General features: G+C 35.6%; 1 protein-coding gene across 1 annotated transcript in view; it reads left to right on the top strand.

The window, feature by feature from the left end:
• Positions 1-17,484, top strand: part of il12ba (interleukin 12Ba) — a gene marked incomplete at both ends in the record, with an annotated part of 55,844 nt that overhangs the window by 35,731 nt on the left and 2,629 nt on the right. Inside the window, 5 exons of the mRNA XM_079250188.1 lie at positions 6,555-6,842; positions 6,941-7,046; positions 7,299-7,540; positions 7,633-7,805; positions 7,927-8,048. Of these exons, the coding sequence (XP_079106314.1) occupies positions 6,555-6,842; positions 6,941-7,046; positions 7,299-7,540; positions 7,633-7,805; positions 7,927-8,048 (931 nt within the window). The remainder of the gene's footprint in view (positions 1-6,554; positions 6,843-6,940; positions 7,047-7,298; positions 7,541-7,632; positions 7,806-7,926; positions 8,049-17,484) is intronic.

Raw genomic sequence — 17,484 nt, 5'->3', positions numbered from 1 at the left:
TGTTCATGTTATTTTATGGCTTGTCAAGCTGGTTTAGTTTTACATATGTACTTTTACCAGGGGTTTCAGTTTCTTCTCGCCATTTTCTTTTTACATAAAGTTTTACTGATTGTATTCTGTTACGTTTCAAGAGAATTTGTCGCTATAAAAAACTTGGCCCAGAACTGTGCTGTCAGATTTGTTTAAAAGAACAGTGCAGATTATAGTCATGCATTTATGGTCTATACCCAGTTAATCCATGCATGTTTTTAAAGAGGAAGCAGAGTACCCAGAAAAAACCCCACATACACACAGAGAACATGCAAACTCCACTCAGAAAGTCCCTAAACAAGGTTCAAAAGTAGGAGCTGCTCGCTGTGGGGTAACCATGTCAACCACTGTGCACATTTAATTTTCATATTAGTTTATACATACACACTTAACATTAAAAAAAAAATAAAACACCTTTCTACACTCAAATTATATATCTGGATCTTTGTTACCTTTACATTTTCAGAAATTTAGGCTGTACTTGAACAAAATAAATTAATGCATTAATGTGAATGTAATTAAATCATGTTCGATTTGCATGAAAGTAAACAGCTTGAAGCCACAATAATGAACAATGCAGATTTTCACACTTTTGAGCCTTCTAGCGAAGGCTAAAGGCCATCACATACTCCATATGTAGAGATAAATTTGTACTTGAAGTGGCAAAACCAAGATAGTGCTAGTGTGATAGAGTGGTAAGGCCTTAACAATAACTGAATAACAAAAGGTAAAATGAGAAAGTTAACTTTTATTTAACACAGGGCTCCAGGAAACAAATGCAGGATCGCTCCTGTTGAATAAGAGACGTGTGAGGCAGTTTAAACTATTTAATACAAAAATTTAAGATGATGATTACTTGGGTATAAAACCACTCTTAAGACCTATTTAAAACCAATAACTATATCAACTAAAGAAACCAGGCCAGCTGGGGCCACCAATGGAGAGCAGCCTACAGGGAAGGAGTGTCCCGTTGTGTTACTACCTCTCACCTTATGAACACAACCACACTTCACTGCGAACTATAACCGTGGAGCCCTTCTATGCCCAGTACATCACAAAAAACCAAACCAAACGTGAGGGTCCCCAACCAAGAGTGCCTAGCCCATCTACCTAATGGTTCCCAGCTGCCTAAAGAAAACAATCCAAACAAAAGAAAACTAAATCAACTTACGAACTTAACTAAAGCAAAAGAAGCAAACAAAACTAATTAAAAGAAACGCGGCAATAAAATTATGCCAATAAAACAGCAGCAGGTGGGTCACCCTGAGAGTAAAACCAAGCCAGGAGGAGGGCTACAGAGGGCAGCCACAGTCACCACCACCAACGCAGAATCAGCCAGCAGACAAAAGAAAATCAGCAGGTGTATTTTATAGGTACCTGCTGATTAGCAGGGAGGGGCCAACCTGAGCCACATGACACTCATGTGTGCTCACCACCACACTAGTATGTTGTTAGCCCTGCTTTGGGAGCTTTTGCAGTTTGTTCTTGACAAACTATTTGGGCAGATGCTTTGTCTCATTTAGTGTCATAAATATTGTATAACTGTCTTTGTAAAGTATTAAATAACTGGGCCAAGCTTAACTTTATTTTTGTTCTTGCCACGTTAAGAATTAAAAACAAATTTCTCTCTATTTTGGCAGTATATGTTACCACCTTAATTGAAAAGACATCTTGCATCCACTTTTAGTGTTCTGGAGCCAGTACAAGTCAATCCAATGTTGACTTGTCAGGTCCTCTCATTTCTTTACTCTGATAATGTCCCCTTTGTGCATTTCTTTGCAGAATAAAATAATGGTAAGCATTCATATGACTCCATGTGTTGACATTTAGTTGCTGGTGTGTGATGCATTACCCAAAACATATCACAGCTGTCACATGATGTTCTGAGCTGGAAAAAAACTTGTGAAGGTTCTCACATTATTCTTCATTTTGGGACACTGCACAACAACTACAGGAATGCACATAATTAATGTCAGTGTGGGATCAAAACAAGTCAAAAGCACAGCGATTTATGTTTGGAAACTGAGTAGGACTTCTTAACACCAGCTTTATTTAGTCAGGCTGAGATAATGCAATAGTCTTGACAGAAGGTCTCGCAATAGATTGACATGATATCATGTAAGAACTCAAATAATCTCAAAAAATGGCAGTCAATTACAGAGCGCTCCAAAAGGGTAAGACAAAGTCTGATGTCATCTGTCAACATGAAAGTTAAATTGTCATGTTTTCACTAATGGGATAAATATGACATAATAATGTCTGAGACCTCTTGTATCATTTTATTTCAAAAACCTTACTTTAAACCCTCCTCTATGCCAATAAACAACTAAACAACTTCCTGTAATATGCTTGCTCTCTCTCATTCTCTTTCTCTCTCTGTCTTGCCCTCTCTTTTGTTCTATTACTCTCTTTAGTGTGGATGTGTTTCCAGAAGCAGTCCTTAACGTAGTCCTTCACCTTACCAGCTCACACATGATGGCATTGAGAATTTTTCCGCCTATTGCCCATAACCAGTCATCTTTGGGAAGATGAAAAGATGGAGATCTATGTCACCCTGAACCAAAATAAGCTGTCAATTTAGATCATGAAGAAGGCAAAACACAAAGTTTCAGGAAATTTAACCTTCCTTATTGTTAAACACAAGGACGGCAGTTGTCAGTTTAACAGCTCTGAAACCTGGGTTTGCGTTTTAAGGGTGATATACCAGGAACACACCCTGGAATGAAGGTACCAGTTTTACTGGTATGTCCAAATGGTGTCATGTATTCTATTCATAGGCACCACCTTGAAACACTGATCAAAAAGACAGTGGAGAGAGGCTCTGCAACATAAAAGGGGAGAGCCGAACCATTGATATCAAGCAAAATCTTAATTCTTTCCTATCAGTTCTTAGAATGTGACATAATGTCATATTTAGTTGTTTGAATATAATGCATTAAGTACAGTATGATTAATAAATAAAGAAAAGAAATGGTCTCATGTTTGTAGTTTGCAGTCCAAACAACAAGGAAATTTGTTTAATGCACAGTTTTCTTGGACACCAAAATACATCGGTTCGGAGACTGATCTGAACGCACATGGTTTCTTCATCAAAACAAAATAAAGAAAACTGTTGCTTTTGGGGGCAATTATTGCTAAATTAGTTTTGTTAAATGGTAATTTGAACATTTTTTTTAATCGAGCCTAACCCCGAGTCATATGTTCTTCTGCGTGTGCTGCACAAACAAGTGACAAGCTTTTTGGGGCAGTTCAGATTTGCTGGTTCTTTAAGGGAAATTCTGCTCCAGCCAGTTACCAGGTTTTTGTTACTGGAGGTAAGAGACAAATAAACATTCTAGCTTCCTGCTTTGCTGCTTCCTGCTCTCTCTTCTGCTTGCATTTTTCTACTTTTTTATTTTTACAGACAAAAAATTTAAAACGACTCCTTAAAAGCTTAAAACCCTTAAAACCCTGGAACAACTTTTTTTTTTTTTTTTTTTTTTTTTTTTTTTTTTTTACAAATTTAGGTTTTTTTAGGTTTAGGTTTTTTCATCGGAGCATCTTTTGGAATAACGTCTCCTAACCAGGCAGAATCACTGAGCTCCACTGAATGGGATTTGAGGATAACAGCACTTGAGAAGATTATGGAAACGCTGCAGGGCGTTCATGTTAATGAGGAATTTAATGACTCTTTGGCAACATCTGTACAAACTGTTGACCCTTTACCCGGAATGACTGAAATCTTGATACAGGGGATCACATTGGATGTGGACCCTCCTGCTGTCTGGCTGTCAAACTTCAGTGGATGTGTCCAAATGACACAAAATTCTATTCTACATTAATTTGGCAGACACTTAACCAAAACTAGTTATATATGATCAGTGATCAGTTAATCATGGCAATTAAACTAACACGCATGTGTTGTGAGTGGGAGGATGGAGAGAACATGCAACACAGACAAGGTCACTCTTCAAACCTCCCTCCTCAAACCTTCTTGCTGTGGGACCACTGTGCTAACTACTACGCCACCTTGCTGCCACATAGCAGGGGATGATCCCAATATGGACAGTCAACCAGGAGGACTAGACAAACTAGACAGACTAGACAACCTCTGGGCCAGGGTACACCCTGGACAGGTCGCCAGTCAATCGCAGCAAACTATCAATAACTTTAATTTAAGTTATCATTTTAGTGCAATTTTTGCAATTTTCTGTTGTTTCTTAGCAGGTTTTAAGGGTTTCTTGGCACCTTATGTAATGCTTTTCTGTAAAGAATTAATTTTGTACATGAAATGAGCTGTACAAATAAACTTGCCTTTTCATTTTTCTTCAAATGAGGGTTGATATACAAAATTACTCCTTTTTGTTTACCACGGTGTTTGCAGGAACAAATATAATTACAAATGAAAAAACAATATTTTGGTGTTTAACTTGTTGAAATGTGATTAATTTCACCCAGAATCTTCTCCTGGCTTATCATTTCATTCATTTGTCACAGCACATGCTCAGTAGATGTACATTTCCATCCGACAAGAATCAGGAGTTATTGTCATTCGTACAGTACAAAAAAGCATAATGTAATGTTTTGGGATTTTTTTTTTTTTTTTTTTTTTTTTTTTAGTTTTTGATAAACAGAGAAATTAAGTCCCATCTTAAGCATCTCATAACACTTTTTAAAAACTGATTAAACCCAGAATATTTTTCTGACCTTGTGCTTGAGGTGCATCAACCCTCTTGAGCCCTCAGGTCAGCTGACCAGATAGTTCTGGGCGTCCGTCAATCTGTCATGAAAACCAGAGGACACAAGCGTTTGCAGCCATGGCTCACCTGAGCAGAGTCCTGTCTACTGGATTTTACCATTTTTATTGTTTTGCTTTTATCTTTTTATTGTTGATGATTATTTTACTGTAAAGCATGCTGGTTGGGCATTAGATTTGAAATGTGCTGCATACAGGAAGCTGACACTGATATTGACATGTTTAACTATTTAAAACTAAGCATTTTTTACTTGTCCTTTGTAAAAGAAAAAGAAATAACCAAACCGGGTGGTAGAGATGACACAGAATCTTAATTAGATTCATTGTAGTCACTGGACATTATATTCATACATTGTTTGAAGACTGCAGATAAACCAAAAGTAATAAAAAAAATACCATGAGCTCTTTAAAAGATGATGAAGCCAGTAATGTTTTATATCTTATGTCTGTAAAGGACTTTCAGGTGTGGTTTCAGCAGTGAATAAGAATGTTTGGTAAGGCACTGATGCTAGCTTGATGCTTCCAGCTGTGTTGGATGATTTCAAAGGAGGATTACATCATTGCCTGAGTCTGTTTTATTTATCTGTTTATATTCTTTGTGCCCTTTTGGAGCCATGACAGAAACCAAAAGTTACACATTCCTCTGGCGACTGCTGTGAGATTCCGGCATCTGACATCATATTGAAAATACACAGTTGGCATTAGGTGTTTTTTTTTTCTTTTGTGGCACACCTGAATAAGATTCCATGTTTTGATGTGTAACATTGCATAATCAAGTTTCTGTTTCTTTGTGAAGAAAAAAAAAACCCAGGTGTATACTGGGACAATTCAGATGGGGCATAAAGGTTTTCACAAAGCCTGGCATTAAACAACCAGACCAGTATGGTTAATAACCTTCTCTGTACTGAACGCAAAAGTGAAACTAAAGCATTGCCAGCAACTAAAGGAGTATCCACAGCCGCTAGAGGCACAGCCCTCAAACATCATAAAGCTTAAAGGCAACAAACGCTCAGGATCAGATTTAATTGCGCAATATATTTCACTTGTTAAAAAAACAAACAAAAAAAACAACAGTGACAGCTGTAGTGAGTAAAATACGCACTCTATGTGGAAGTAACAGAGGGAAACATTCTTGTTGTCTAAAAGCATTGGAAAGTGAAGTTACTGGGGATTTTTTTTTTTCTCCATAAAATGTCAGAGGTATATAAGCCAGTTAGAATCACAGGAGTCTCGTCAAGCTGACGGCAAGGTAAGAAGATGTTTGACTGCTTCCCTTAATAGAATGATAAATAATGATTTATTTATTAATAAAATTAGGTTTAAAAAATTAGCAGCTATGTTGATAATAATAATCATTGTTCTGTTTAAATGTTACACATTTATGTTTTATTATTTTAATCAGATGTTTGTATATTTATAGAATAACACAACAGTAAATCCTAAAATCTTTAAAAATTCAGCGTATGCTTCCTCTATTTAATTATTTTTCTTCAGTTTTCTAGATGCCAATGAGAACACATAACAGCGCATTGCTTTCTCTTATTTAATCACAGCATGTTTAGGGCTTTCTGTACACAGAGAGGTAATGTAAATTTCTCCCTCTTTGCCTTCCAGATGAATTTGACAATTATTTTTGTTTGCTTGTTTGTGCAAGTTATTTCCCTAAATCCAAGAAGCTCATGGACTCTGATGCCCAACAGTATGTTTGATATTTATAATACACTAATGCAAAATCAGTTTTAAAACAACCTCTTTTCCAGTCTGAAGTGTGTGTATTCACTCATGTTAGTTCTGGTTGTGGACGTGGATGGCACTCAGGGCCAACAGCCTTTGAGCTGCCTCGAGAACCCAGAGGGGCTTCTGAGGAGAGACAACCAGAGCCAGGACATTTCTTGGAAGAAAAATGGAAGAGAGAGGCCGGAGAAGGGAAACACATACATGGTGCAACTGATTGAAAGCTCGGGAGGAGGCAACTACACCTGCCACAGCACAGATGGGTCGCTCCTAAATTACACTGAGGTCCTAATCCGGCAGGTGGAGACCAAGAGATGGAGGATTCTAGTTAAAACAGAACAAGGTATAGACTTCCTCAGTGGAAAAGCTGCTAAAACTGTGTACATTTCACAACTATTTCCATGGCTTAATTTTCTCTTGTCCTCTGATTTGTCTCATTAGAGGATTATTTAAAGTGCACGGCTCAGAATTATAATGGAGATTTTCACTGCTCTTGGACCTGGCACAACAACCGCGTTGGCAAAGTGGCATTTATCAAAGCTCAACGGTAAGCTCTCAAACTGCCGGGATGTTTTCTGTTTGCTTTACAATAGCTACCATATTCAGACTCGTGGCAAAGTCGAATTTACTCTGGGACATCCATGAAAACATCCATATGAAAGAGAACATAAAGCAAATGTTCGGTCACTTGGAAATGTACATTTCAAGCAGATTTCTCATCAACATAGTTCAGCTGTGGCAGCTTCTTGGTGTTTAGTGACTATTTCCTCCCAATGAAATGACTTCTTGTTTCTTTCAGTGCATCTGATGAGAATAACACTCAGTGCTCTGTGGATGCCAGTAACCAGCGTTGGATTTGCTCCTCAGCTCACAGTAACTTCAGCTGTTCTGTGGATAGCAGCGGGCATGGGATCAACTGCCGGGATGAGAGGCACTGCCCCTACGCCGAGGAGATTCAACAGATCTACATCACCGTCGACGTGAGGACTGAGCACTTTGTGCTGGAAAGCTACTCCAAACTCTTCTTCTTATCAGAGATAGGTGAGTCTTACTTGTTTGTGTTTCAGTGATCCTGTTTTTCTGGCTGTGTTTGTTTTCACCTCACCTTGTGTGCTGTTTCATCCCTTTAAAAGTGAAACCTGACAAAGTTAAGATCGGTAAAGTCAACACTACAATGGTAGAGTGGAGTTACCCGAACTCCTGGAGCAGGCCCCACTCTTACTTCCCCCTCACCTTCCAGATTGCACAGCTCAGTGCTGGATGCAGAAAGTGTGATGACCCATGCAGTGACTCAAATCCTACAAAGGTAAGAGGAACTTTTAAAAAAGTTGAGTCAAACTTAAGAAGATAAAACATGTTTTAACATGAAGAGGTTTAAAAGACATATTTATATATAACAGAGATGTAATACCGTGTTTGTTTTCTAGAGATTGACCAGTGACTTCACAGACACTTGTCAGTATAAAGTGAAGCACAGTGCTAAGGCGGTGTGTGTCAGAGCGAAAGATGCTCTCTGCAATTCCCAATGGAGCGAGTGGAGCCATCTCAGGTCTGTGGTGAAACGTGGGAGAAGTTCTGTGTTTATTCCTCGTGTAGTGCGTGCCCACATGTTTTTACCCACGTGGCACATGACACACTTTCACAACCACAGCAAAAACACTTACCCAGCAGCTGTTATTCTTTACAAGATCACCATGTTAGATGTTCTACTTCTGTTTTCTGCATGTGTGTTTGTGCACCACCCTTTTGTTTAGGTTTTGTTTTAGGTTTTTTTACATTTCAGTTTCAGAAGAAAGGTGTGCAATATAATACTCAAAATGAGGCTGACATTATAAAATATTAATAAATGATTTGTAAATAATTGCAGATTAAGGAGAAACAAGAAGAACAAAAAGAAAAATCAAGACTAAATTGAAGAATGGCCATAACAGAGGATGGAACATCTCAAGACCGGACATCTGGCACTATATTTGCCTCCATATATCTTATTTATAACTTGGTATGAACAATATATGACTTAAATTGATAAAATGAAATTGAACCGTCTTCTTGTTTTCTATCAAATGCACATCTTTACTATCCTTAGTAATGCTTTTCAGTGTCTAGTTTTAGATGTAACTAATCATGGAATTTATTGGCGAATGTCTTTTGAATTATTTGTTCATATTTTTCAGTAAAGATTTCCAGACTTTTTTTTTATCACTTCTGCAGGTGCATTTGTTCCTTCATTAGGCTTGTGATTTACAGAGCACAGCACTGAAATATTAATGTTTTTGTTGCTGTAGTTGTTCTTGTTGTTTTATATCCCATGCTTGTGCGTTGTGTTGGTTTTTTTTTTCATTTTTTGTTTAGTTTTGTTTTGAAGAAACTGTCTTCCTCTTTTGACAAATATTAGAAATGTTAGCATATTTTGTCACAAGTGTTGTGCTTTACTTGTTGCAGATGGTGCGTGATTTACCTTGCGATGGCAAAAATGCTGATTTGATTATGTGTGCGGATAAACCTACTTTGTTGTGTACATCATCAGTGTCATTCATGCTGAGCAAGAACTTCAGGTTAAGTTGAACAATATAAGCAGATAGGTCATGAACTAGTTGGTAATAAACACTGTCCAAACTAAATCCAAATATATTTGTTAGTAGATGTACTCATGCTAAAGTCACTGCATTTAAGTTGTTTGTAGATGAAGTATCAGTCGAGCTAAGACCAAATTATTTGATGTTAAATTAAATCATAATGGTCTGATCAGATTGATCATATTATTTCGAAGATGGGAAAGGGCATTGCCATTTCAAGGAAAATGCTTTGCTTATGTTCCATCTTCTATTGTGCGTCACGTTTTTCGATCTTTTGTTCTGTGACATTAGGCGTACTGCCCTGTTATTTGGTCAAGAGCTGTCGTGACACATCTCAAACAACTTCAAATCGCACAGGATCGAGCAGTTCGATTCGTCCTCCAGAGATGCATTATCATGGTTACCTATAGAGGATAAATTAAAATATTGTCTTTTGATGTTTGTTCAAAATGTTATATGAAATAGTACAACACTTTTTTCATGAACAGATAAAATTTTCAGTGTTTTGCCATTGACAAAACACTCAAAAAGGGGTCATTTGGTGATGCCATAATAACAGCTGTTCATTATAGAGCTTCTTTGGCTTGGAATATCTTCCCATTTAATGTTAGACACACCAGTAACAAATTATATTTTAAGAGTTACTTAAACACAAATTAATGACTCTTTTAAATTGGTAGAAGTGCGACTGTATTTATTTAACACTAATTAATGAATGTCTGATTAGATTGTTTTATATTTATATTATGTATTTGATTCTAATTTGGTTATTTTTTGTAATATTTCTATGTAGTGATTTAAGTTACCTGCTGGCATAATTGTGTTTTTTTGTTTTTTTGTTGTTGTTGTTATTATATAGTGTAATTAGCAACCACTTTGTGGAAGCTAATGGGAATCCTAACAGAAAAATAAACGTGGTATTTCCAGCCTTCCGTGTGTTTTTCTCAGTCCGACAACAGTACATATTATCATAATTTTGGAGCATTTTGAAGACTTTCCCTTTGTATCTGATTTACATTACAAGGAACATCCATCAGCTTTAATTTTAGAATGGGACGTCATGTCTCACATGGCTCATAACACAATAGAATACACACTATGTTCCCCCAAAGAGTACAAAACAATATGTGTAAAGTAATATGAAAACTGAGTTTATAAACATTTCCTCAAACCTTCCTGTAAGAGGGAAGCTAACTCAAAGTACTACATTGGCCTGTAAACAACAGACTGGGCTTGTGTGTTTGCAACTGGTAATTAACTGGTAATCACTGGACTGACAGTCACATTGCTGTCTGCCTACACTTCCTAAAAAGTGTGATTTTAGAGGCTAAATGCTAAATGAGTGGCAGAGTTTTTTTTCTAATGCCAGATTTTACTTCTGCTAACATCTACAGTTATACTTATTTGACTTTTTATCTCATGTATTTTGTTCCATATCTGTAAACATCTATGAAATAATATTTCCTTTCACTGTTACTATTTCATATACCATTGTGTTAAAGTTCTAGGAATAGCCCAATAGCTTCTGCATATGTATAGTGGAAGGACTGAGATGAAAGCTGAGGATATCGATCAACATCTGTCCTGTCGTGTTCAGCTCCTGAAGTCAAGAAGCCAAATTAGAGTTCCTCTGTCTAAACATTCCTTCAAAGCGTAGTTTATTCCAAATGCAATTAGTATTCTAAACTCAACAAAAGGACGATGCCCAAAGGTGAATCGAACTTCGTACTTCGTACTCACCTCCTAGTGTTTACCTTTTAGGCATTTTTAATGTGTATTTGTATTTGTGCTTTTATTGTATCTGTACAAGACTGTATTCTATGTGTTGTTTTTTATTGGTGAGCCAAAGGCAATTATCCACTTCACTGGACAATAAAGGTCTATTCTATTCATTTTTTTTTTATGTCTGTGAAATTATATATATATATATATATATATATATATATATATATATATATATATATATATATATATATATATATATATATATATATATATATATATATATATATATATATATATATATATATATATATAAATACACACATAGGATATCTATACAAATATAAGAGTGGGATATAAGCTGATGCTTCTACCCATTCTGGTTGAACTTTTAGATAGATAGATAGATAGATAGATAGATAGATAGATAGATAGATAGATAGATAGATAGATAGATAGATAGATAGATAGATAGATATATGACTGAAGATAACAGTGGATTACTGTATGTAAAATTAGTTAAGTTATCCAAACTTGGAGCAGTAGTGAAAAATCAAACTCTTCTGGCCTGTATGCGTATTTGTTAGTATGTTTGGAATGTAATTTGAATTTCTTTTCCCACCAATAAAATCATTTATTGCTCATTAGAGATAAACTTTTCTTCTGTACTTTTGTACAGAAAATTACGATCAATTACTGTTTGTTTTGTACATTGTCATTTATGAAACCAGAAGACCAGTGCTGCACTGTTTATTAATGAGCATGTCAAAATTCCATTTTGATTCCATTGCATTGCTGATAAATTTGGGCACAAAGACATATTGATCATCAACTTTCCGTATTACATGTATGAAAAGCCCAAACAGGCAACATCACCTACAAAGCAGCGAGCTGTATTGGTGAGTCTTTGGTCAGGAGGTTGTGGTGAGATCTGTCCTCACTTCTCTATTATAAAAAGCAGAAGAGGTTTCGTGATTCAAGCACTTTCGAAGCCGGGGAAAAATAAAGGTTAAAACAGACACTTCTGACCTTTGATGATTTAATGGCATGCATGTAATTGACAGACAGGTTTTTTGAGAAATGCAACCACATTTTTCCTTCCATTGTAGCTGTGTGTCAAAGTTGAAAACCAATTTCTAAAACTGCAACTTATTCAGTGGGTGCCGTATTGGAATGTAAATATAGGTTGAAGTTTTTTAACTTAAGTCATTTTTTATTCTTCTTAGTAATATTCTCTGCTTAATGAGTAATTTTATTGGTTTCTGAGAATTGTCAGAGCAATGTCTTTTCTTCTCTTTTCCTACATTAAGACACAGAAGATGTTAAACGTTGTAATGATGGCATTAATTTGCTGTAATTATTTTCATTATAAAAACAATTGCAAATATCCAAACTGCTTTGACTCCACACTAAACTTAGTGCCGTTTCTCAAATGAGTCACCTGATTTCACTGAAACAATGCACCCATAACTGACTGTATATCAGAAGGAACAAATGAATCCAACAGGTCATTTTCACCACTGTTGGTAAATGAAGCAGCTTTAGTGCTCAGTGTTTTCAGACAGTTTGACCCTTGTGAGCCATTAGAGACTTTTTTTTTTACTTTCAGACAATTTTTCCTTCAATTTCTAGACACTGTTTTGGTTTTGTTACCCCAAAAAGGAAGTTTTATCTGTAAGACAGTGTTTCTCTTAAGGAACTTTAAAAGTCCAACTTCAGTTTTCTCAAAGGCCACCAGGACGCTGGGAACAAACTTACTTTTAAACTTATTAAAAGACAAAAAGTCATCTCCCAAATATTGCTATAAAGATATAATAGACTTTTTTCTTTTTTTGGCTTAAAGAAACTCACTCCAATCTAGTTCTTTAAAGATACCAAATAAATGCCCATTTAGATGCCAACATGCTCATATGATAGCATTGTTTGTGGGGAAAAAACAGGAAATGTGTCAGATGTAATGATTTTTGGAAATTCTACATAGTAACCACAATAAAACATATTTCATCAATGTAAAGCTTATTTAAAGATCCAAATCAATGCACTTTGTGTATTTTAGTACATTTATGAGAGATTAACAACAATCAGAAGAATAAAATATATTTAAGACTTTCCCAGCACCAAACTTTTATGGAAAATTTGTTTTATTTATTCTTTTTTTTTTTTTAACAATGGCAATATGTAATTAAATAGGCTTCTAAAAGGAAAAACATATTTGAATTCTGACATATCTGATAGTTTTGTTTTAGGACTGAAGTTAATTGAAAGATCTGAGGAAAAAGTAGAAAAAGTCAATCTGTAATGTTTTTATTTGAGCGCAAATGTTTGTATTTTCTAATTAACCTGAATCTGTTACAATCTAAAATCACCCACAAGGGTAATTAATATATTTACCTGCCAGATACCTCAGTAAATACATCGTACTACTTAATATCAGTTGTAGAAACTTCTGCTAGGTGGTGATAAATCACACAAATGTCTTCTGTCGGTGAGTCAATCGAATGATGAAGATCTTAAGCTTTTATTTCTTTTTTTTTAGTTGTTGCTAAAATGTCTGATAAAGTAGTAAGTTCAGCCACTTCTGGGATATTTTTCTTCACACAGTGTTCAGAATGGTGGTGGAGCGTGCTGACATGTTGGTCCGACAAGTCCCAGAGGTGTTGAGTTGGCTCAAGACTTGATCTCGCTAGTGGATTCACATCATTTTATAAGTTAGAAAACCTCCTCATGTCTTATGGATGGGTGCACTGGTTTTCTGGCAGAAACGACTCAGAACAGGGTAGAAATGTTTTCTATTAAGTTGAAGGCATTCCATTTTAGAAAAATGCTGTAAATCGCATCACCTGACTACATGGGTCAATGTCTCTAATTTTCTCTTATTATGGTTTTATTTGGTGTTTAAATCTTTGATCTTAACTAGTTTGTTGTTTTTTTTTTTGTTTTTTTTTATTTCCTTTTTATATAATTTACAGGTATTTTTTTATTGTGTATTCCTTCTGTGTGTGATTTATTGGACTGATTACTTCTCAATAGTGTTGCATCCTGTCTTAGCCCATTGGAAAGAGATTTTACATCCTGGTTAAATAAAGTTCAAATGGAATAAACTGATAGGAGTAAGTCAGTCACTATGTATGTTTTTGTTTTGTTTGTTTGTTTTTAAGGTTGTGTAGCTCAGAAGGAAAAGCAGATTGATTCCAGGCTTCACCTGATTACATGCCTAAGTGTCTTTGGTCAAGACACTAAACCTAACATCCCTGATGTGCCTATCAGGGTATTACTGTGTGTGTGTGAATGTGTGACTGTGACATGTAGTGTAAAGTGCTTTGAGTGGCCGGCATGACTGGAAAAGCGCTTCATAAGTCAATTTACCATTTAACAATTGTCTTAAGTCAACTTAGGAAAAATGTATTTGTTGGTTATTGTAAAAAGGTGTCATATTTAATAACGCCAGGAATTCACCTACTAGAACTCAATGTCAACCACACTCCTCTCATGAAGTGTGGAATTTCATAGACACTTTAAACTCATCAAGTCTATTTGACTACCTGATGAATTAGGCCTGAGGACTGAAACATTTAGTATTTTTAAAGGTCACAATAACCATGCCAAAGAAAAAAAGGCATTAGGTTATTTCACCTCCAACAGGAACGGATGAATCCAGGAGTTCTTTACATACTGAAGTGAAACTTTGCTGTTTTACTGAGATAAAACAAGTTCAGTCTGTAAAAATCTTAATATATGTTCTTCAGTTTTTTTTCAACATAGCAAATTCTTATCATTGTTTCAGATGTAGTTTAAAGAGGCACAATGAGCTTCAGTAGATATTTTTTTCCGGTGAGATGTCCCCTATAGTGATGGCTAATTCAGTGTCTGTCAGCATTTCTTTGCTGAAACAGCCACCATGTGCATTGTGTTCAGATCTAGTTGCCAGTGTATGATGTAGTGTCAAGAAGCCAAATGCTGCTGTAAAGTGACACAGTGTCCAGGAAAAAAGAGGATTTGTAGTACGGTTTCTCAAACTTGGTATGATGTTGAAGAAAAGCAGCTCTATGTAGATGAGAAATGTAACAGTGCCATTTACAAAACACAGAGTCACAAAGTGCTCCTTTAAGGCCTATAGGTAGGATTCATTTTACAATCGGTTTGATATTCATGATTTCAGTGATGAATTGACAGTTTTGAAGAACAGTGTAACTGAGCCAAAAAGCACTGTCCATGTCGATCGAGTTATGGTTGTAAAACTCTTTAAAGGAGTAAAGGAGTAAAGGAGAGGAAGAGTCCTGGCCCTGACGGTATTGGGGGACGGGTCCTAAAAAACTGTGCGGAGCAAGTGGCAGACATCATTTGTTATATCTTTTCAAAATCTCTTGAGCTCTGTCAGATACCTGCCCTGTGGAAAAAATCCGTCATCGTTCCTGTTTCAAAAGTCAAGTCACCTAAAGAACTTAATGATTTCAGGCCCATCGCGCTTACATCTCTGGTCATGAAAGCCCTTGAAAAAGTAGTTAAGTCTGAATTGCTGAGTTGTGTCAATCCAATCCTTGACCCATTCCAATTTGCTTATCGGTCAGGTAGAGGAGTAGATGATGCAATCGCTACACTCCTAAATTTGACACTCAGTCATCTCGAAGGTGCAAGGACGTTAGTGCGGCTGCTCTTCATTGACTTTTCCTCAGCCTTCAACTCAATTCAGCCACATCTACTGGCAGAGAGACTTAAATATATGAATGTGGATGGAACTTTGATTCTATGGCTAATTGACTTTCTAACATGCAGGACTCAGCAAGTTAGAGTCAACAGCATTCTGTCTGACTCTCTGGTTTCCTCCACTGGTGCACCCCAGGGTTGCATTTTGTCTCCCTTGTTGTTTGTATTGTACACAAATATGTGCCAAAGCCTCTATGAGAACCGCCATGTCATTAAGTTTGCTGATGATTCTGTCATAGTTTCTCTGGTCTCTGGTGATGTTCTTGATCATGGCCCTGTCTTGACTGACTTTCTTGAGTGGTGTCAGTCTTCTTTCCTGCACATAAATGTGTCAAAGACAAAAGAATTGTTGATAGATTTTAGGAAATCCACTCCTGCTCTCCCTCCTGCCCTGATAAATGGACAGGTAGTTGAGGTGGTGCATCAGTACAAGTAAAAAAAAGTATTAAAGGAAAACCAAACCAAATACACAAGAACTAAAAAAAATTTTTTTAAAAAGAGAGTTTTGTAAAATCAGAACAGCATAACGAATAAATATCGACAAAGAAGTCACAAGAAAACATGTAAATAAAAGAAACAAAACTTCAAAAAGCAACAGTAAAAAAACAAAACACACAAAGTCATCAAAACAATAAAGTTTCACATAAACAATAAGATCTGACAAAATGTTTCAGGCAATTTGACATTTCACATCATTTGATTTATAAATCAAATGGGCTGCATATATATATATATATATATATATATATATATATATATATATATATATATATATATATATATATATATATATATATATATATATATATATATACATATATATATACATATATATATATATATATATATATATATATATATATATATATATATATATGTATATATATATATATATGTATATATATATATATATATATATATATATATATATATATATATATATATATATATATATATATATATATATATATATATGTGTGTGTGTGTGTGTGTGTGTGTGTGTGTTTATGTATATACACATAGGATATCTATACAAATATAAGAGTGGGATATAAGCTGATGCTTCTACCCATTCTGGTTGAACTTTTATTTTTGTTTCTTTCTTTTGGTTTTGTTTTTGTTTGTATTTCTCTTTTGCATTCAAAATGTTCAACTCCATTTTAATCAATCAATCAACAAATAAATCAATCATTCATAAATTGATATCACCCATCCATCCATCCATCCATCCATCCATCTATCCGTCCATCATCCAAACCCAGTCATTCCAAGAATCCTAAATCATTTTCTGCTGACTGTGCACTGATTAAATGTTTTTCTTGCTTAACTTTGTACTTCCTTTGTACCACCAATTAATTTATTTTGTGAAAACAGTTAACAAGATCACTTACATTCAGCTCTTGTTGTTATGAATCCACAGTTTACTGACCTTGCCTCTTTCAGCTGACTGTGTTCATTACCGGACATGGAAATGGCCTTTTGCACAGATGGTGGTTATTTACATATGCATGCATGCGCTACGTTTCAGGGTCCAACTTCTATTGGAATAAGGTGTTGTAACGTCCCTTTAGTGTCACTAGATGGCAACATTGCATCTCTAATGTATTTTTTGGAGTTAAACTCAGTGAAATGGGATTAGAAAATGCGCTGCCTCCTGAAGTACCAGCTGTAAATCATCTGTTATGTATCAGGATAATATTTAAAATGTTAAAAAGCTGATGTCTGCCTTGAAGTTTCCAACCTTGTTTCTTTTGTGGGGTTTTTTTCTCTCTTTTTGGTGAAAGTTGTTTTTTTTTTCCTGACGCTATTTCTTAATTATTCCTGTTATTTCCTCTGTTTGGGGTATGACATAGTGTTTCAGAAGGTATCAGTTTGTGTCGATGTTCAAACTGTAAATCCTTTTGTTTCGTATTATGTAGACTAGAGAGCATATTGTTAGACATAAGGGCCATTCTCATCAGCATATGCTTAATTTTTTTACGA

This window comes from Telmatherina bonti, assembly GCF_933228915.1.
Source record: "Telmatherina bonti genome assembly, chromosome: 12".
Lineage (NCBI taxonomy): Eukaryota > Metazoa > Chordata > Actinopteri > Atheriniformes > Telmatherinidae > Telmatherina > Telmatherina bonti.
The sequence above is the reverse complement of the archived record's forward strand: the minus strand, read 5'-3'. Positions and strand labels throughout refer to the sequence as shown.